Here is a 21743-nt window from a genome sequence, read left to right on the forward strand (position 1 = left end):
ATAAAGATATGAATAAAAGTTGAGATTAAAGTCATGTACAGCAATAAAGCCACAGGATACACTTGAAAAACAGCTCCTATAATGCATGTTGCTGAGATTTGGATTTCTAATTTGCTGCTATATGAGCAATCAGGTTATTATTGTTTTGTATACAGACCTGGCAGACGTGACGTTAACAGTAATTAAAAGTATCGTGCAAAAGAGGCCCATTTATTTTTTAGTCAGTGGAGTGTTGTTGAAACAAGGCCAGCTTTAAAAAGTCATATTAAATCCATATCAACTGATTCTTTTTTTAATGTAATCTTCTAGCTGGCAAAAATGGATCAAAAGTACTGTATAATTACCACGGTCAGCAGGGATTGTATAAAAACTGTAATTGATACTTATCAGCCCTCCACTAATCACTCTTTTAGCTGTAATTTTAGGTATACTGTAATTTAGCTTTTAGGTCCCCCTTGGCTTCTGCTACTAATCTTCTGGATTATACCGTTCAGCATATCAAATTGTTGGAACCGTTTTTTTGAATGAGTCAAAAAAAAAGAAAGAAGAAAGAACAGTATCAATATGTTTGAGGAATTCTCCTCTTCTTCCCAAATTCACAATTAGCTTGTTAACCCCCCCCCTCCCACACACACACACACACACACACTCACACCCTGCACCCTGGCTTGTTTAGATATATCAGCCATGGGAACGCTGTTAAAACCAAACCCCTCAATTCACAACAATATGCCACTTTGATTATGGCCAGGAAAAAACAGGACGCCAGTATAGAAAATTTGGCTTCAGGAAGCTTTAAGGTTTTGTTTTGTTTTGTTTTGTTGTTGTTTTTTTAAATTATGTTGGTTATTAATTTGAAGGACATACAATAATAATTTAAGCGTATGATATGATTAATTTTTCGCATACATCACACATTTTTCCTTTTTTCTCTCCCTGAATTAGCTTTGCCTCCTCTATATAAAATGCATCAAGTTGAGTTCTGTCTTAAGGTAAAAAAATCAAATAAAATCCCTATTCCTACCTAAATTAAACTATATCTGTTTTCTTTTTCTTTCTCAAAGCGATGGGCCAAAGACTTGGAGCATTTCTGGGGGGGGGGGTACTCTACCAAAATATCAACTTCACAAATGGTGTACAAGAGACCCTGAAATTGTAAATAGAATTATACTTAGAGAAATAGAGGGGCCCAGCCATTTCTTCACTTCATAGGACAAAGTTGACCGCAAGCTGCTTGATGGTTTACATGCCAAAATATGATCTTTTACCATTTGAAAAAAAACACACAAAAAAAAAACAGATCTTCCCAAATAAGATCTGTGTTTCACACAGGGTAAAAGTCACTCACCGATTTTGTTCTATGAGTCAAATGCTGTCTTATGATGTCACTCATGGATTTTGAAGCAATAATTTACCCACATGAGCAATTACAATAATAAAATCCCTAGCTTTTGAAAAATGGGACTAGAGTATTGGCCACATGCCTATGTTGTCATCACACCACACTAAGCACCAGTTAGCTACACACTCATGACATGAGGGGAAAAGCAAAAGAGCTGTGTGAAACATGAATTTCACCTGTGGTTGCATGGGAGAAGCAATTTGTCATCCTGCTGCTTATGTTATGGACAGAAGTGTGTATGGGGTGTTCACAGAGCTAGTGTAGTGTAGTGATGCAAGACCTTTGCGACTTTACGAAGTTAGCATCTCATTGGTAATAGCTTCCTTTTGAAACGATTACTGCTTCAAAACCCATATGCATGCTGCCAAAAGATAGCATTTAACTCAGAAAATTAATGGGTTGGTGGCTTTTCCTTGTGTCAATCACAGACCTTATTTGAGGTGACTTTGTTTTGCCGAATGGAGAAATAATGGGGATTGTGTTGGTGGTGAGCCATCTTGTGGTTACCCGTATGTTACCAGAAAGTGAGGTCGGCCTGGACCGCTCTGTAGAGTAAATTTATTTCAGTTCTCTTCCTGTTCTTCTTCTTGAAGGATCCATTGGGGATCTAGACGGTGGCGAGGAAAACACAGCTGACGACATCAGTCTGTCAGGAGAGGAGGGTGGCGCCTCGGACCCGGACGATTCTGCCGAATGTGACAGCTCCAGTCCACTGCTGTTCACACCGCTGTACAATGAAGGTAAGGTGGGGCTGGCTCTGTCAGTGGCTCCCCGTGCTTTTTTTTTTCCTTGTTGGGTTGGAAAAATTGGCTTGCCAAAATGTGATGCCCACATTTTTTAAGTTTTCTGGCCAGCATATACTTTGTAAGAACAGGTTATCCATTATCTTGTCTACTTTAAAGTAGAAAATGGTTTTAACAAACTTTAACAAACACCCTTTGCATGTAACATTTGCAATGATTCTGTCATCCCCTTTTATCCAACTATGACTATTGAACAATCAACATCAGATGTTTTTTGGGTTTTGTTTCAAATGAATACACAACATTGGGACATGTTACCATTGTAATTGAGAATGAATTCTGTCATCCAACCAAAGCACAAAAGTAGTACAAAAGAAATTCTATTCGATGTCTGACAGCTCATTTAAGCAACATAGCCTTCCACAATTTTCCATTGACAGACACACACGTACACACCACCTCCTTCATAAATCTGGTCTATACTGTACATGTTTGAGTATCTGTCTGTCTGAACCCCCCTCCTGAGACACACACACACCACCTCCTTCATTAATCTGGTCTATACTGTACATGGAGTATCTGTCTGTCTGAACCCCCCTCCTGGGACACACACACACACACACACCTGAATGTGTTCCATCTTGCTGCACATCTTGTGTACTCCCGCAGTGCTTCTTCCAGTTTCTCACTTCCTCCTCACAGTGTATGACTTTCTCCCCGAGGCCACAACAAGTCGTTGTTGAACGTTTTGGCAGGCAGGTTTGTTTTCACCAGCGTCTTTGGCAAATACCCCCGCAAACAGTCATTTACTAACCTGGAAGTACACACCAGGTAAGAAGCTGCTGTGGTCTGGTTTGGATGCCAGATTACAGTAGCAACTATTAAATGCTCCTGTGTGAGGAAGCGCTTGTCACCATTATACAAGTTATTTTCAGCACACTGGCCATGAAGCAACACTCCAACTCTATAGCACAATGTGGCTTTAATTTTTTTTTTTATTTCCCCCCTTTTTCTCCCCAATTGTATCCAGTCAATTACTCCACTCTTCCGAGCCATCCCAGTCACTGCTGCACCCCCTCCGCCGATCCGGGGAGGGCTGCAGACTACCACATGCCTCCTCTGATACATGCGGAGCTGCCAGCCACTTCTTTTCACCTGACAATGAGGAGTTTCACCAGGGGGATGTAGCATATGGGAGGATCACGCTATCCCCCCCCCCCCAAACAGGCGCCCTGACCAACCAGTGGAGGCGCTGGTGCAGCGACCAGGACACATACCCACATCCGGCTTCCCACCCGCAGACATGGCCAATTGTGTCTGTAGGGATGCCCAACCAAGCCAGAGGTAACATGGGGATTCGAACTGGCAATCCCATGTTGGTAGGCAATGGAATAGAGTGCTGCGCTACCCGGATGCCCTTATGATGTGGCTTTTTTTATGCAAAGATACAATAGCCAGGACACCTGAGAGGGATGCTAGATTTTACAGCACAGTTACAGGGGTATATGCGCCGTTATAGATTATACATGGAGGATTGTGACCTAATGAATTGAATATGATTAACTTATATAATGCGGTTAACGAGATTCTGTGGTCAGCATTTAGATAGGTATTTAATCAATCAGCGATATCTTCCACCATATGTCAAAATTATGTCCGTCGACAGACGGTACAAAGATTTGGGTTTCTGCTAACATGTCGGTGTGACCCCAAAAACAAAACCTATTTTAGCACCGTTATAAGAATGGAGCTCTCCCACATATAGCACTCATATCTCTTTGTGTCTAAACGAGAAAAAAAAATCCCTCGGTTCAATCTTGGTTTCCACTGAATCTGCCCCCTCATGCACCTCTTATCCTGAGCTTCTCCTCGTACTCTCTGATAGCAGAGTTTTCAGTCATATTCTTTTGAGTTATTCAAGATTTCACTACCTGTTTTTTTTTAATCTCGAAAATTCCTGCTCTTGTGAAATTTGGGGCTGGAAGCGATAAGCGTCTGTTGGTTGGCTTGGTTTGATAAACCCATGGAAATTCTGTCAGGTGCTAATCGAGACTAGATTAGAGATTACCCAGGCTCTGTGTGTGTGTGTGTGTGTGTGTGTGTGTGTGTGTGTGTGTGTGTGTGTGTGTGTGTGTGTGTGTGTGTGTGTGTGTGTGTGTGTGTGTGTGTGTGCATCAGATGTATGTTGTGTAAGTGAGGATGAGAGAATTCAGCTAGGCTGTGGGGTTTTGTCTGTACATATCTGTATGTCAGTTGCAAACACTTGTGCATCTGTTTTTCTCTTTTGTCTTCCCATCTCTCTTCGACCTCAGCCTCTGTCACACTGTTGATTTACCTCTTGTTCTCTCTGCCTCTCCCTCTTTCTCTCTCCCTCTCTCTCCTCTCTGAGGTTCCTCGGTTGCCCAGTGCTGCCATTATCAGTTCACTGTAAATCAGCCATGTTTGACTAACCTGCTCTTTAAACCTGGGATCAATACCAGGTCTTTATCTGGCCAGTTCTGGCTAATAAAGGCAAGGCCTCTTATCCACCATCTGTGTGTGTGAGAGAGAGAGAGAGAGAGCCACCATCTGTGTGTGTGTGAGAGAGAGAGAGAGAGAGAGAGAGAGAGAGAGAGAGAGAGAGAGAGAGAGAGAGAGAGAGAGAGAGAGAGAGAGAGAGAGAGAGAGAGAGAGAGAGAGAGAGAGAGAGAGAGAGAGAGAGGCGGTGATAACAAACCTGATAACTTTAGTGAGAAAAACACATTCTAGCAGTATAAGGGACCAACCACTCTGTTCTCCTCACTATAACCCCCTACCCCGCCCAACCCGAGAGAGGGGGAGAGAGAGAGAGCAAATATATTAATTCTCACACTGATACAATAGGGTAACATACACAGATACACATGCACTGAGAGGGAGACGGAGAGAAAATAGAAATGAATAGAATTATTATCTGACCTGGGAGAAGAGAGAGAGAGAATAGAGAGACAGGGAGGGTGTATGTTTGTTGTGTCATGGTGCGACTTTTCTTCTTTCCTTTTTTTCTTTGTAATTGTTTTGAATAACCTCTGAAACACCTCGTTGTTCCCTTTTTTTCTTAATTAAGCTTCGTTGTCATCAAATCACGATGAGAGGATTTGATGAATGTGTTCACCGGACATGCATGTAATGTGTAGTCTGTGTCGTTGAAAAGACAGATAATGCTGCTGAGGGGCTTGTGATGAGGCCTAAAGGATGCGGGTGTGACGAGGTAGGGGTTGTGCGTGCTGCACCAGTGTGTACTGGTGAGTATACACTGGTGCAGCTCTTCCTTAACCATGCCCATGACAGTGACTGATATGGAGGAGGTCGTTAGCTTGCCTGAAGAGGGAGTCCAGCAAAACTCAAGATAGGACGGCAATTAACCGAGAAAAAAAAAAAAATCCAAACGGTGATGAGAAAAAGAAAGAAAGTGAGGGCGAAAGTGTGGGGTAGAGGTCTGTGGAAGTTAGGAGTCAAGATTGTTGGGTGACTTTGCCCTGCAGGTGTGACAGGGGAAGTTCTGTTTATCAGATTGATGGAGACTGTCTCACCAGGTAGAGGGGGGTGGGGTGGCAGAAAAGTGTCTGTCGACTCCTCCTGATACCTGCCTCCCTGTCTGAGATGATATGGGAGATAATATTGATAATATTAAACGCAATAACTGTGTCTCCAGCTCCCCTCCCTCGCCTCAGCCCCTGCAGGATAAAATCAATGTGCCATTCAATGTGATTTATAGCTGAAAATAATGGCACTCTTTAGGCAGGGAGGGGTGTGTGTGTGTGTGTGTGTGTGTGTGTGTGTGTGTGTGTGTGTGTGTGCATGTGCGATGGTGAGGTTGAAAGGCGGATTTGATGTGAGGATGGATGGCGTGTGTGCATATGTGAAATAAATTTGTCTGTTTCATCTTGTGTGTGTTTGCATGTGTGTGTGTGCACGTTGATTTGTTTGACGATGCAGATCATATCTCTTAACTGTTACATTAATAACGGCGAGTGTGAGGGCGTCACGTGGTGGTGGGGACGTTTATGGCTGGTATCGATCGGGGTTATCGCTGTTTATCGGAGCGGGAATGCAAGGGTAAACACGGCCTTTGTGCGCACAGCTGAGGTGTTATCGGGGTGGGGTGATGATGGGGTGGAATTGGGGAAGGGGAGAGAGGGGAAGATGAGGAAGTAAAGAGCAGGAATGAAGTTGCAAGCTAGAAGGGAGACTGAGCTTTGTTCCTTGTTTGGAAGAACAGTCGATGAAACGGGTGAAAAAGAAGGTGCGGTGCAGAGAGAGGGTTATCAAGAAAAGGATTTAATTAATAAAAATGGCAAGTCTCAGGTGAGAGAGGTGTTTATGACTGTTTGGCAAGTGCAAGCCATTTGAAGAACACTTTTCTCAGAGGTAGTTTCACTCCGATGTGCTCATATCCTGCATGTCTGGCAGTGGCAATGCAACGGCGTACACGTTGACCCGTGCCGGTCTACAATCTCATTCCCAAATAAGTGAAACGAAGAGGTTTTGAGGGGGCTGGTAATTTAAAACCGCCCCTGATTCTGTTATACATTACCAGTTTCACGATTGAAGCAGTAAGCAGAGAGGTAGGTCATTAGTTTACTCAGCTCGGTGAAGTAATGGGAAATTAGTAGCAAATAGTCATTAAATGTGTACAATCACAAGTCGGTAGTTTTGAACTAGAACCCAACTTTTAGGTCATGAAATTTATCCATCAGTTATCCCTTTTTTAAGATTTTGCCGTCTGATTGGTTATTTCACCTTAACTGTAATGGAAAATATTTGAAAGTTTTAGAATAGCTGGATTACTGTGATCCGTTCTCATGTCGTCAGTCTCTGCCTCACCCTTGAACAGATGATGCAAGATAGACCGGGGAAGGACAAGACAAAGATTTTCAGATGAGATACTTTGAGTTCCTGTGATGTAACTATTAATCTAATCTCTCTAATCATTAGTCATTCTAATAGGGAGGGACATAACAGTGTGATGAACTAGGTGATAGCTGACACAGAGGCAAGGTTCAGAGTTCACACCTACACGTACTGATGCACACACGGAAACACGCACGCACGCACGCACGCACGCACGCACACACACACACACAGACACACACACACACACACACACACACATACTGCAGTGTATGTTAGGCCTTAGCACTTCATGAAATTATAATTCGCAGACACACATACACATATGCTTCTCTTCTCCCCTCACCTCTCCTCCTCCTCCTTTCTATTGTTTGTCTCCACATATCTGAGTGGCAGGGAGCTGCAGGAAGTCACTTGCTCAGATTGGTAAAGTGAAATGTAAACTGTGCCCCTCAAAGTGGATCTTGTTTGTTTGGCAGCTGCATTTGAAAACGTTGATTATTTCTTTGCTCTAACGTTTTCCTGTCTGAAGATTCCATATACACACACACACACACACACACACACACACACACACACACACACACACACACACACACACACACACACACACACACACACACACACACACACACACACACACACACCCACAGACACACAGAACAGCACACATCTCTTTGATCAGCAAGCGTGAGGCTGCATAATCAGCTTGATCAATGGCAGAGATATCGATGGCACTGATTAGAGAGCACACAGACTAGATGGGGGCGGGGGGAAGGGAGATGCAGAGATAAAGACAGAAAGACACACAAGTGCAGAGACAAACATGCCGAAGCCCGACGATCAGCGGAGATGGAGAAGGACGGGTGTTCATCGGGGGAAGTGGGTGGGTGGGTGGTGGGGTTAAAAGAATGACATGAAGGAAGAAGAGCTGGGAAAGAGAGGAGGAGAGACGGACGGATGGAGAAGGGGAGAGGGAAGATGGAAGACGTCATTTCTGATGTCTCTTTTCTCTACGGTGTTGCAGTGAGAATCAAAGGGTCCATCTCCCTGCGGTGCGGTGTTGTGTTACACAGCCCTGGGAGCTGCTTCGTTTGCTGCCTTTGATCAGCAGACAGGAACAGCCACTGCCCAATCACACGTGTACATGAATATGTGTGTGCATACACATATACACATGCCTGCACACATTCACCACGATGGAAAACACACTCATATGCTCACAATGCACCAAAACCTAATGATGGTTAAATGGTTAAATGATTAAATGAATGATCGTTCGCTTCCACGAAGTCCCTCTGCTTATGTATGACCTTGTGCAGGACCTTTAAAATGTAACTAATATGTGGCTTTTTGTTCCTTGTTGTCTGTCCAGAGCACCGCACACAAGACCGCCAGGGCCCCCCTGATGATGAGGATGATGAACATGAAGGGAAAGGTCTGACACACAGTGCGGGGGAGGAAGAAGAGGAGGGAGAAGAAGAAGAACAAGAAGAAATGTTACGCTGGAGAGGTCCAGGTGAGTTGTCTTGGAAGTGATTTGCCAGTTCAAAGTCATTTGCTTGCTAATATCTTGGATCAAAGGTTGGGAGGTGTGGGGAAGGTCTGCATAAGCCACCTTTATTACACTTTGCCAATTCAGGTTGTATTGATCTCGGATAAAAATGAGAGGGTGACATTTAGATTTGAAGAAAAATAAATCAAACTTATTTTTAATGAAATTCAATGGAAACTTGATTTATTTTTTTTAAGTAAAATTGAATGGAACCTTTTTAATTAGTTTTTATCTAATAGGCTTTAGCATCTCGTTACAAAATTTAGGCATTTCAGCAGTAAAAAAAAGCATTCCCACACAAGACAGTTTTTAGTGTCTGTAGTTAGAAAAAATGGGTTTTACCATGTTGCCACACAATGCAGACTCAAAAACATTTCAAAAGGGGCGTCTGGGTAGCATAGCGATCTATTCCGTTGCCTAAGAACACAGGGATCGCTGGTTCGAATCCCCGTGTTACCTCCGGCTTGGTTGGGCGTCCCTACAGGCACAATTGGCCTTATCTGCGAGTGGGAAGCTGGATGTGGGTATGTGTCCTGGTCGCTGCACTAGCGCCTCCTCTGGTCGGTCGGGGTGCCTATTCGCGGGGGGGGGGACTGGGGGGAATAGCGTGATCCTCCCACACGCTACGTCCCCCTGGCAAAACTCCTCACTGTCAGGTGAAAAGAAGCAGCTGGTGACTCCACATGTATCAGAGGAGACATGTAGTCTGCAGCCCTCCCCAGATCAGCAGAGGGGGTGGAGCAGCAACTGGGATGGCTCGGAAGATTGGGGTAATTGGCCAGATACAATTGGAAGAAAAAGGGGGAACCCCCCCCCAAAAAAAATGTTTTTTCCAAAGATAAAACATGGTCTGAGAGCTTATTGTAGTCCTCAGTCATGGCCAATATATAGAATTAAAAAAAATACATTTTTAAGAAAATTAGAAACTGTCAACAGTCTAATGTGCTTATTGTAAATGAGAATTATGACAGTCTTTTTTTGTTTTCTCACTCATCTCACTCACGGGGCTCATAATCACTCAAGAGTCTTCGAGTCATCCATTGGAGACAGAATATATATTTATACTGTTAAAGAAACCTCATCTCTTCTCTATGTTACTCTTATTTTCTCTCAGGAACGGTTGCTACGATCTAGTGCTTCAATTTATTGACACTGTGGTAAATGTGCATTATGCCATAGCGTCCACCACAGCATTGTCTTTTACTAGTTGTGCAAACTAAATAATAACAGATCAATGCTTTATGCATGAAGTTGTGAGACAAGGTAGTGCATCTAATGTCAGGCAATATTTTTGTGCTTGTAAAATCAATGGCAATATTAACATTAATGCAATAGTAGATTAGATGCATGATTCAAAAGTCCCTGGGTGCATGTCAAGGCAATTATCAAATATTTAATGAGTTGTCTAGTCTATTGTCATTGATTGTGTCATCTGTATAGCCAGTAAGGTCCCTAAAACCATTACATAGGAAGCATTTGCATTGTAAATGTTGTTAAATAATCGGTTGCTAAGCTCATTTAATTGTTGCTAACCCCAGAACTTTTATGTTTTGGAGGTTAGTTTCTGCCAAACCGGTATCTTGCACTCCAAATGTTTCAAAATATGATAAGCTCTTAGAATATGGGGGAAATTGTTAAAGAAGCCACAACATGTAGGGAGGGAAGATGTCACACTTCATCTGTGGCACAGACTAAATACACTGTTGTACACCATGTTGTGTGATAGCACTCTTTATATGATGTCTCGACATGTGTAATGCTATCGAGGGCCTGCACCACACACGGTTACCTGTCGAAAATCTCTTGAGCCCTAATTGTGGTCTCAAGCTGATTCCACCAGAACTTTGTGTGCCTGTGTGTGTTTGTATTTGGACTTTGCTGTTTTGCTATTTTGTGTTTCCTCTCCCAAGTTTTCAGTGTCCATTTTGTTGTCCTGTTGTTGCACTAAAGGAGATGTGAATATGGCAGACTGGGGAATTTATTCAACTCATAATAAAAACACACTCACATGGGGAAAAGGAGATAACAAGCAAATAGCCATAATTTTATTATTTATTTCCTTTCTTATCATGGTTTGTTTAGTTATTTATTTCTCTCTGTCTGTTGTCTTCAATGAGTTAAACAATGCAAGAAGATTACCACATTATCTGACATATTCCCTTTTCATGCTGTGAACGCTTTATGTATGGCTGTGCCTGTGTGTGTTTGTGAAGTGATGGCGTGCACTTGAGAGTGTGTGTGTGTGTGTGTGTGTGTTTGTATGTGAGCACATGCATGTTTAGGGGTGTTCACGTGCACAAATAGTCCATTGAGTGAGTGTGTGTGTGTGTGTGTGTGTGTGTGTGTGTGTGTGTGTGTGTGTGTGTGTGTGTGTGTGTGTGTGTGTGTGTGCGTGCATTGTGTCTACACCAATGTGTGGGTGTGCATGTGTGTGTATTTTAATTCCCCTGGTGGGAAGAGAGGATGTGTTCATTATCGTTCTGTCCCAGCCTTGTCCCTTTAACAGTAATTGGAGCGATATTAATTGCTGTGTGGTGGCTGGTTGATGGTTGCACCGTGATGCTGTGGTGATAGGGCCTGTTTTTTTTTTTTTTATCCTTCTCACAAACTAACTGCCGGGCGAGCAAGGGAGAGGGGCGGGGGGGTTGGGGGGGGGGGGTAAGGGAGAGATAGCCCCTCTATCAGCTCCGGAGCAGGCGCTGTCTTTATCAGGAGCACGATTGGCAAAAGGGAAACTTTGACCGGTCTGAATTTTTCTCTTATCGTCAAGACCCCCCCCCCCACACACACACACACACACACATCCACCATCCACCTCCCTTTCCTCCATCCATCCATTTACCCCATCCACATTCTCCTCTGGTCTCTCCATCGCAACTAACTGCCACCTCACCCACCCAACCCCCCACAGCATGCCACCACCCTCTAACCCATTCACACGCTTTCTCTCTCTCTTTCTCTCTCTCTCTCTTTCTCTCTGTTCGTCTTTGTTTTTGTTTTCTTACTCTCCCCTTGCTTGGATGTCAGGATTGTGGGCTGACTGGCTGTGCTCTTGCTCGTACGTTCACTCACAGCCTATCAGACATTTCCAATATGCTGGGAGAGAGACGGGGAAGGAATAGCATTAGCTTGTATGTGGGGAGAGAACATTTTTATCATTCGTGAATGTTAGCATTCCATCTTCTATCTTCCTGGCGTCGGTTTTGCCCCCTGGATCGCAGCTTGTGCTAGTTTTTTTTTTTCAGGGGGGTTTGTGGTGGACCACAAGTTGTAGCTTATTATCATCGGAGGTTATTATCATAGTTTGGTCCTCCTGAACTGTACAGCTGTGTTTTGACCAGACTCTTACCAGGCTGTTGTTTATTTGACTTTTTCTTTGATATCTTCTCTGTTGAAGTTCCAAGGTTGGTTTCAGGCAAAGAATCGACGAGGTTTTTTTTATCAGCATAGAAATATACGAATAGCTTGAAGAGACTGACATCTAGGACTTTTGAAACCATTATTCCTATACAGCTTGTCTCTTTCAGTCTCTCTTTCTAATCTCGGTTCATTCTTTTTTTTCTTAATTTTTCTTTGTTTTCTCTGCCCCCCCCCATCCATCCACCCTTCTCCTGTGTTCTCCTCACTCCCCCTGCCCATGTTCTACTGTCCTGTCTGTCCTTTCCCTTAGCCATGGCTCTGCCTGCTAGTAATTTTCTGTACCCTTCCATCTATCTGTCTCCCCGTCATCTTTCCATCCATCTAGATCTCCATCCCTCCGCTCTCTGCATGTTTATGTCATGGCTGTCAGGCTTGATGCTGAGGAGTTCGGCTTACTTCATAATACTTCCATTTACATAAGTATATGGTTAAATGTAAATCTTTTTTTGTTTGGTGAATAGAACATTGTACATTTCTTTGAATAGTGATCATATTCCATTAAATTTACTATCTGTCAGATTCATTTTGAGTAACATTAATTCTAGGAAAAAAAACCCACTCATTCTAGAAAGGCTGAAAAAATCATGACTGATTAATATCATATTTTACTTTACACATACTCTTTGGCTGTGTTACAATTAACTCTTAATTTTCTTCCAATAATTTACATTTCATGAGCTTGGCCATTACACATAATTGTTTAGACAGATTACCTGCAAGTTGACACCTGATATTGAAAAATTGGTAGAAAAATACATTATGTTTTGTTCCTATTAAAAATTAGCACAGTTCAGCACTGGACATGTCTTGTTTTTGACTTTACACAATGTCTTGGTATGCAATGATTTGTTTATATGTCCACCTGAATAGGACCTACGGTCATAGCAAATAGTAAGGCAGTCTTTAAAGCGTCTTTGCTTTATACAGCGTTCTGGAAAATGGCAGCACCAACATTATCTTTGTGGCCCCCACTGAATGCATGAAAAAAAAACATGAAAATTAAAAGATACGTACAGATTATAAGTAAATTTGTAATGCAATAGGTTTTTTTTAAGAAGTGTCTTCTTCTGCTTCTTTTTTACTTCTTCTTTTGCAATATTTGAGTTTTCCATAATGATGAGCTAAGTTGCTATTCTCCCTGCACGTTTTAAGCTCAAATTGTACTTTACTCTGAAAACAACAGGACAGTTGTGTGTGTGTGTGTGTGTGTGTGTGTGTGTGTGTGTGTGTGTGTGTGTGTATTTAGTGTCTAGTCCAGTGAGTTTGATGAGGGTGTGATGGTATGGTGAGTGAGAAAAGCTAGGCGGTGGCTCGTCCCTATCAGGGATGGCATGATATGCTAAAGCCGCCTTTTTAATCTACAATGTGTCCATACTGCATGATATGCAAAATAAATTATGAAGAGAAGAAAAAAAATTATCTTTTCAATGACCTTGCAGGCTGGAGGGGTTCGATATTTTCTCCCTCACTGCTTAAAATTCTTGATATGCAAATGATGTCACAGTAATCCCTTGTCATTCGCTGGCTGTCTTGCAGTCTCCACAGTCTCTCCTTCCTGTTTCTCCTTGCAGTACTGTGCACAGAGCCATTGTCAACAGGCACTGAAATGTGTAGTTTAGCAAAGTATTTTCATATTTGTGTGTTTTCTCCCCTTGCTATTAAAACCCATTTTTAAAACGGAAAAAGGATGCATACATTCAAACGGCAGCACATATATTGCAGTTGACATTGGGACCAGTGGAAAGCATTGGTTATTCACATCCTTGTTTCCTTTGAGTCTACCAAGGACAGAGGTAAGCATCCCTGCCCGGGTCCCTCCCCTTTCAACCCTTCTTGGCATGGGTTGAATCGAGGTGGTCTAAGCTGTCCAATCTCACTGTGGGACATCTAGTCTTCTGTAGGGGAGGGTCAGGGTGTTGGGGGGGGGGGGGGGGGGGGCCCACGGAGCCAGCCGAGCAAAGTGATGTTTTCCTGCTTTCTCAGCGCTTTTCTGCCTCCTGCTCCTTATCCTTCCCACCAGTTATTCAAATTACCTCCAATAAAGAATTATAATGGCAGGCGTAATAATGGTTATTATTATTTACCAGATATGAGGTGTGTGTGCGTGTGTGTGTGTGTGTGTGTGTGTGTGTGTTATGGGGAGGTTGGTTATCATACAGTAGTTAATTATAATAGAGCATGAAGGCACTATGCATATTATCGCCACCATGTTAAAGAGACTAATTTATTTGGTGTGAGGGGAAAAAGGAGATACTGGGAGCGGGTTGAGGCATTTGTGGATGATAGGGAAAGGAAGGTATTTTGAGAAGGAGAAAGAGTGAGTGTGTGTGTGTGTGTGTGTGTGTGTGTGTGTGTGTGTGTGTGTGTGTGTGTGTGTGTGTGTGTGTGTTTACACAAGGTTGTCTCTTCATCAGCAGAGTACCCTGTCATCTTAATGCCTCCAGTAGAATACCTCTGCACTAAGAGATTTACTGAAAAGAGAGGAAGGCTGAGAAGACCACAAAAGCTAAGTGAGAAGATAAATTACTTAACCTAACACTGAGGGACAGTTTTAAAGTACCATGAAAATATTTACTAAATTTTCTTTACAAACATAATTTTTTACCCTCCGCTTGGGCACCTACCAGTATTGAGCATTTTACCCTAATTATAACACATTAGTCTCATTTGAAGAATACAATATTCTGTGTTATTTTGTATAGAATATTGGAATTAGTCCTCCTGTAGCTACGGAGGGATTTTGTATGAACGGAGTGATTAGTGACTCATGGTGAGGACGGTGTACAGGTAAAGACATTTACATTTGTGCTTACTTTTCCTTTTTTTTTTTTAAGCACCATGAATGGTGAAAGTATGGTGAAGTTGCCTATCTCATCAAATGAACAAGTTATGAAGTCTTCTTTTCTCAGTTTGATCTTGTCAAGTGTGACTGGAGACTAGATAGGCTTGATGAAGCGTTAGGAGCCTAAGATTTTTGTGTTAAAAATTAAAACTTTCCAGGCATCCGGGTGGTGTGGCAGTCTATTCCGTTGCCTACCAACATGGGGGTCGCCGGTTCGAATCCCCCTGTTACCTCTGGCTTGGTCGGGTGTCCCTAGAGACACAATTGGCCGTGTCTGCGGGTGGGAAGCCGGATATGGGTATGTGTCCTGGTCGTTGCACTAGTGCCTCCTGTGTTTGGTCGGGGTGCCTGTTCGGGGGGGAGGGGGAACCGGGGGGGTGGCGTGATCCTCCCACGCGCTACGTCCCCCTGGCGAAACGCCTCACTGTCAGGTGAAAAGAAGCGGCTGGCGACTCCACGTGTATCGGAGGAGGCATATGGTAGTCTGCACCCCTCCCCGGATCGCCAGAGCGGGTGGAGCAGCGACCGGGACAGCTCAGAAGAGTGGGGTAATTGGCCGGATACAATTGGGGAGAAAAAGGGGGGGGGGCATTTATGCCAGTTTGCATAGCCCACCTATTTATACACCTACTCATGAAGATCATTAGAAATAAAATCAACAAGTTATTATTGGCTTTATCCACCCATCCATCCATTATCCAAACCGCTTATCCTCTAATTTAATCAATTGAAACACGTTTTATGCTATTTTGTATTGAAACGTCCTACAGGAGAGTAATTTGGCAGCAAAGTGAGTGGGGCGTTGCATGTTCAAGCTCTTTGATAATGCCTTTGATAAGTGTAGAATTATGAATGAGCATTTCCCTATTTCATACCTGTTGTTTTAAACAGGGATAAGTGGTAAAACCCAAACGTGTGTTCATCTCTGCTGAGTGTTTGTAAGTGTGGTGGTGCACGGTTGTTGCTGGAGTTATCTGTTATCTGGAAAGCCATGAACATAGAGCAGCGTTAAGACAGTTAACTCTTTGTGGCGTTCAGAGATTTCATCTACAGACTCGCCACGGTCAAAGGAGGGGGGCGGATAAGAAGCACATAGTGATGAAAACCTTTACATTTTCTCATTTAGTGGACACTTTAATCCAAAGCCATTGTCAAGCGAGTCAGCAATTAGCCCACAGGTATCTCTGAGCACTGAACGGTGATCATATCATGGCCAAGAGTGAACCACATGTCGGTTGCAATTAGTGTAAGTGCACTGCAGGTAGATCACCAGCAGTGACACGAATAATAGGGGATTCTAATAAGATGGACAGTGCCACAAACATAGACAAACTCAGAGATCGTCTATGGATCAAGGCAGGCCTGGAAAAAGAGACGGTTTAGGTCTTTCCTGAAGGAAGGAAGTCTACAGCTCAGATGGAAGATGGGAGTTCATTCCAGTGTTTTGGGGGCAAGTGAAGGAAATGTGGGGAGCTAAAGCTCAGCCCTTCAAAATGCCCGAGCTCCAGTTCAGCCCTTGATTCTAAAGGTTAAAAGAAAAATGAGGGAGGGGGATAAAGTGAGATGAAGAGGAGGGAGGGAGAGTGATAAATGCAGAGAGAGACAATTAGATTGAAGGACAGATTAAAGTGTTGGCACAGGATGGAGGGATAAGTTGGTTGGATGAAAGTAGGATGGTAGGGAGTTCACCGAGGGATGTCGGGGCGAGAGGTGATGGGTTGAGAAGATAATCTGGTTAAAACGGAGAGAGGGTAGCGGGAATACGGCAGCGGTAGGAGAGTGAGGAATAAGATTAAAACGGGAGAATAAAACCGAGAACCAAACAGGGGAGTTCAGAACGGAGGGATAACCAGTTAGAGGTAAAAGGGTGAGTCTAAGAGGGGATTTCAAATGGTAAAATTCAGATACAGAAATGAGAGGTGAGTAGAGGGTAAATGGATGATGGGGTAAGGTGAGATGAGGTTTACAATGAAATCATTGACAAGACACCCTGTTTATGGCTTCCTGTAGGATCCGTGGACTTGGGAGCATGCCACAAGCTCAGTGTCGGGCTTAAATCGTCATTTCCTCTCTGTTTCCCGTCTTTTCTATCAGTTATCAAAAATTTGATTTTAAAATAACAAGGGGTGGAGGAGGAGGCAAGGGGATGAACACCGGATGCAGGTTTGAGATTAAGGATGGATTTTTTTTGGGGGGGGGTGCAGAGGGTTGGTCAGGGTTATCAAAGTTTTTATAAATAAATGAACTACGAGATTGAATATAGAATTTGTTAAAGGCAAGGCCCAAATCCATACTTTTGAACTTCCTAGTATTTGTTTGGTTATCTGTATCTGTCTGTCTGCCTCGTTCTGTCTCCTTAACTCACCTTCCTCCATATCGACACGGCTGATATGACCTCAGTCCCCCCCACTCCCTCGAGAGGAGCATGTCCCTGCTAGCATTGTGTCAACTCCAGCTGTCAGTCAAACAGGTCCTAGAAGTTGATTGGTTGTCATGTCTCCAGCGGGCTTGTCTTGTCAGTGAGGTCAGACACCTGACAGATGCGTGGTGCAAACCTCAGAGTGGAGTCAGTGGTGGGAAACCCACGGTTAGAAATGAACTGAAACCAGTTCATTTTGTCACAGTTTCTTTTTCCTGTTTTCAAACTGCGTGCATGTGTGTGTACTCATCATGCTAGTATGCGTGTGAAAGTTTGTTGTACTTGATAATTGCGCGTTTCATCAGTGCCTTATGAATAAAAATAATGGTCATTAAAAGTGCCAACATGGTGAAATTAGCTCATTTTTAAATTGGAAAAAGTTCTGTATTGGTAATTTATTTATGTAGAATAAAAAAGTCAACATTCAGTGTAATTTTTTTTCTATTATTCATCTTTATTCATTATTAATATTATTATTATTATTATAATACAAATTTCCTTTAACTTCATGCCATATACAACCTAATAACCGGGCCCATTCCTTGGGCCGAGGGTTAGGATGAGGTAGAAGTCTATGTGATGGATAGTGCCTTTCTTAGGATGTGAGATGTTCCAAGTAGTGCCATCTTCTTGGAACATCTCATAATATCGCACTACATCCAAGTCATGTGATATTATTATTATTATTGTTATTAATGACAACAATGACAGTAAAAATAATAACAATAATGATGATAATGATAATAATAATGATAACCTGTTTTTCTTTATTTTCTCTCACTTTTCACCCTACCCTTTCTAATTAGTCACCTTTGTTCTTTCTCTCTTCCTCTTTCTGCATTGCTCTTTCTCTCACTCCTTCCCACACGGTGTACCTGTGCAGCCGCCGTCTTCTTTGTCCTTGCTTTTCACAGCACCACACAAAAGTGTACAACCCTTTTCTCTCTTATTCCGGCTGACTATTCATCTTCCTCTCCGTCAATACTCTGCTCTCGCCTCTCCTCTTCCCTGGCCTATTCGATTTTGCTTTCTACAACCTCTCATTCTCTGTCTGTCTGTATCTCTCCCTCTCAGACTCTCTCTCTCTCACACACACACACACACACACACACACACACACACACACACACACACACACACACACACACACACACACACACACACACACACACACACACACACACACACACAGAATCACCCTGCTAGCCTCCTCCATCTACTTACTTGCGCCTGTCTCTGACGTGTCACTCTCAGCCCTTCCATGATGATTGATAGGTGTGAGGCCATAATCTAAAGGAATGTTTCTCACTGCTGTCCGGCCCCTATCAGCCCAAGCTGCTCCCTTAGCCCACGTGTTAGCTTGGGCAGGCAGGCAGGCAGCAGGCCGGCCTGGTGCCAGTGCTGGTGGTGGGATGGGGCAGGACATTGGCATGCTGATTACCACCCTATCAGATGCCTGGCCTCTCCTGCAGCCGCTGCACCACTTCCTGCAGACCTTCCTATCATACAGAAGTACACACACACACTGTACACACTGTAATGCGCGCACACACACACACACACTTCTTCCTCTTTCTGTTTTCTTCTCTGCTGTCATGATCTCTCACTCCATCATAATCATACTTCATCTTTCTTTTCTCTCTCTTTCTCTATCTCACACTCACTCTCTCACAGTCCTATATCTCTTCCTTAACAGACTCTTAGCTGTTTCCTTCCCAGAGTTATTAGGCTAGTTACTCCTACAGTTTTTTTTTCTTCCTTGAAGTCGTTTGTCTACAGTGGAACGGTAGTTATAATTTCAATATGTGGTCACCATGTTACACAGGCTTTTACAATCACTCAAAAGAGTACCAACACCCATACTACACTAGCTTATTTCCCCCTCACATTTACCTTTCTAAGAGCTTGGAAATTTGAACTTGTGTTGCAAATTGAGTTACACGCCGCATGAAAATAAATCCTTTTGAAATCTCAAAATTAAAAGGATTGAAATATTTTCGAGGTAGGAATCTCCAGGTTGTTCTTGATGGATAAAGACTATTTGGATGGATAAAGACACCTCCTCTGAATGCATTCCAGAGGAGGGGAGACTGGAACAGGAGAAACCTGAATTCTCACTGGTGAAGAAGAATCTGCCATAAGGCCTTTGACTGGAAAAAAATAAAATTATTTACATGTATTACAATGCAGTAACAGTCAACATATTTACCTTTTTTTTTAAAATCTAATCATAATCTCACTGCAGAATATGTAATAAAAACCTGATATACTTGGACATGTTTTAAAAGACAGGGCAATTTAAAAAGCAACTGAATATCGTATGTATATGTATGTCTGACATTCAGATTTGACAAGAAATGTAAAGCGCTTTGAGTGGCTGTTGCAGCTAGAAAAGTGCTATGTAAAATGCAACTTGATTGATTGATTGATTGACTATTTTACATACTCGATCGTGGATTTAGAAATATTTTGTGGCGATTTTATTTTTTTGTTTTATTTTTTCCACCCCCATTAAGTACAGTGGGTTAGTTAAAAAAAAAAGCAGTTGAAGTTTAAGAATTTTAATTTGCTCTCTCGAGCACTAGGTTGGGTTTTTTTTTCTTTTTTTTTTTAATCTTGGTATTATTAAACGGATATATCACAGTGAAGAGTTTGGGCAGGGCATCTTTGCCCTATCTCCAGATACAAAGAGTGAGGTTAGAGTTATAAAATCACCACACCCTACAGCGTTTCTCATGTTCCCTCCGTTTGCCTCGTTCCCTGCACTTTTCTCCCTCCTGTCTGTTTCATTTGTGAACCTCAGAATGACCCTGAGTGTGTTAAGTGCGTCTATCACTCTTTAACTTAACACGTTTCCCTTCCCCAGCCGTTACTGCCGATACCGGCCTGATTGAAACATCGTTTGCGGAGCCAGAAGGAGTTGTTACAGCAGACATGAATTAATGATTGAATTAATTATCGGAGTCACATACCGTACAATTAATTTTGTGGCTTTGCCTCAGTCTTTTTTCCTCCCCGTCTGCGCGGAGAGAATGTCAAGAAACATTTTCTAATTAATTTATGTGTGATTATCAGGGGTAGTTTCTGGAAGGTCTCCACTTTCAATTTGTGAAAGGCTAGCAGTGGAGTGAGGGGAGGCTGGGAGAGATAGAGGTGGGAGTATGACTGAGAGAATGTGCACACACACACACACACCAAACGGTTCCCTCTTCTTACCCTATTTTATGAATATTGACTGTCGCATGAATGTGTCTCTCCACTCCACATCTGCACATGCAAAATGGGTTTTTGATAGCATTGTTTTGGTGCAACCACACAGGCGGAGCATGCAGATTTTTATTCAGGTAAACGCCCTCAGCAGCTGCGAGCTCTGTCAGAGCACCTGTGGCCGTGTAACCAGCCCCGCCGCTACGCTTTTAAAACAGCGTAACACGGTTGTAATTCTATCAGTTAATGTGGTTTGAGGGCAGGTTAATCCATCGTTGTAGCTCAAGGCTGGCGTTAATAGATAGGTAAATAAAACGCTCAGAGAATTATCTTAATTAAACTGACGGACATGTTTACTTCATGTGTTTGTGTTGAATGTTGTTGTCAACAATACCGTTTGTCCCATGACTAATTCGATGAGACCGGACTTGGCTAGACACACACACACACACACACACACACACACATACACACATACTACAAGCCAACACAGGTTTTTTTTCTATCATCAACAAATAAAATAATCCCCCAGCACCAGTCGGGTTTTTGAACTCCAAAATGAAGTTTTTACATTTGAATGTCAGCATCCTTTCCACTTCTGTTGGTCTTCCCTGTCCGCCAGGGCATCGCCTCATCAACAGTGGCCTTGTCACTCTGTTTTCCACTTGTTCTGTTTCACCTCATCCATCCTCTGAGCAAAATGAAAATGGGGTTTTTTGAGTTCTTTTTTTTTTTATCTTTCTTCGCATATTTGGGAATTTGCATGTTTGCTTCTTGCTCTTTTCTGGTGGTGTATGTATTTTGCAGATAAAAGTTCAGCAGTGCAGTTAAGAGAAATTAGTTGGGTAAACAGTGGTAAATGTCAATGATAAAGTTCTGTTGAAGCTCATCTGATTAGTGTGGCTACGCAGGTGTCTTATCTTGCCTGTGCAACAGAGGGTAAAATGGAAATGATTGCGTGGTCCTGAGCACGAGATGTGTATCATAGAAATGTCTATCTGCTGAGCTGAGCATGCTGGACTCCCGGGACCTGCGCTGATGTGTCGAGGATCATGGAGAGAGAGCGAGAGAGACAGCGAGCAAGAGAGAGCGAGAGAGAGAGAGGTGGAGGATCATGGAGAGGGAGAGAAAGAGGGGGGAGAGAGACTTGGGAGAAAAAAAAAACCTTTTGTTGTTGTTAGATGGATGGCTCCCTTGAGTTGGTGTTACTAGATGTTGTGAATGGATGTTAATGAAACAGGCGTCATATACAATTGAGATTCTATTTCAGGGAAACGTGCGCA

General features: G+C 42.9%; 1 protein-coding gene across 1 annotated transcript in view; it reads left to right on the forward strand.

Annotated features, from left to right (window-relative positions):
* The window catches only part of zfpm1 (zinc finger protein, FOG family member 1), an 88154-nt gene that overhangs the window by 39925 nt on the left and 26486 nt on the right, over positions 1-21743 (forward strand). The window contains exons 3-4 of the mRNA XM_056282076.1: positions 1996-2142; positions 8393-8536. Of these exons, the coding sequence (XP_056138051.1) occupies positions 1996-2142; positions 8393-8536 (291 nt within the window). The remainder of the gene's footprint in view (positions 1-1995; positions 2143-8392; positions 8537-21743) is intronic.

The sequence above is a fragment of the Lampris incognitus genome, chromosome 6 (genome assembly GCF_029633865.1).
Source record: "Lampris incognitus isolate fLamInc1 chromosome 6, fLamInc1.hap2, whole genome shotgun sequence".
Taxonomy (NCBI): Eukaryota; Metazoa; Chordata; class Actinopteri; order Lampriformes; family Lampridae; genus Lampris; species Lampris incognitus.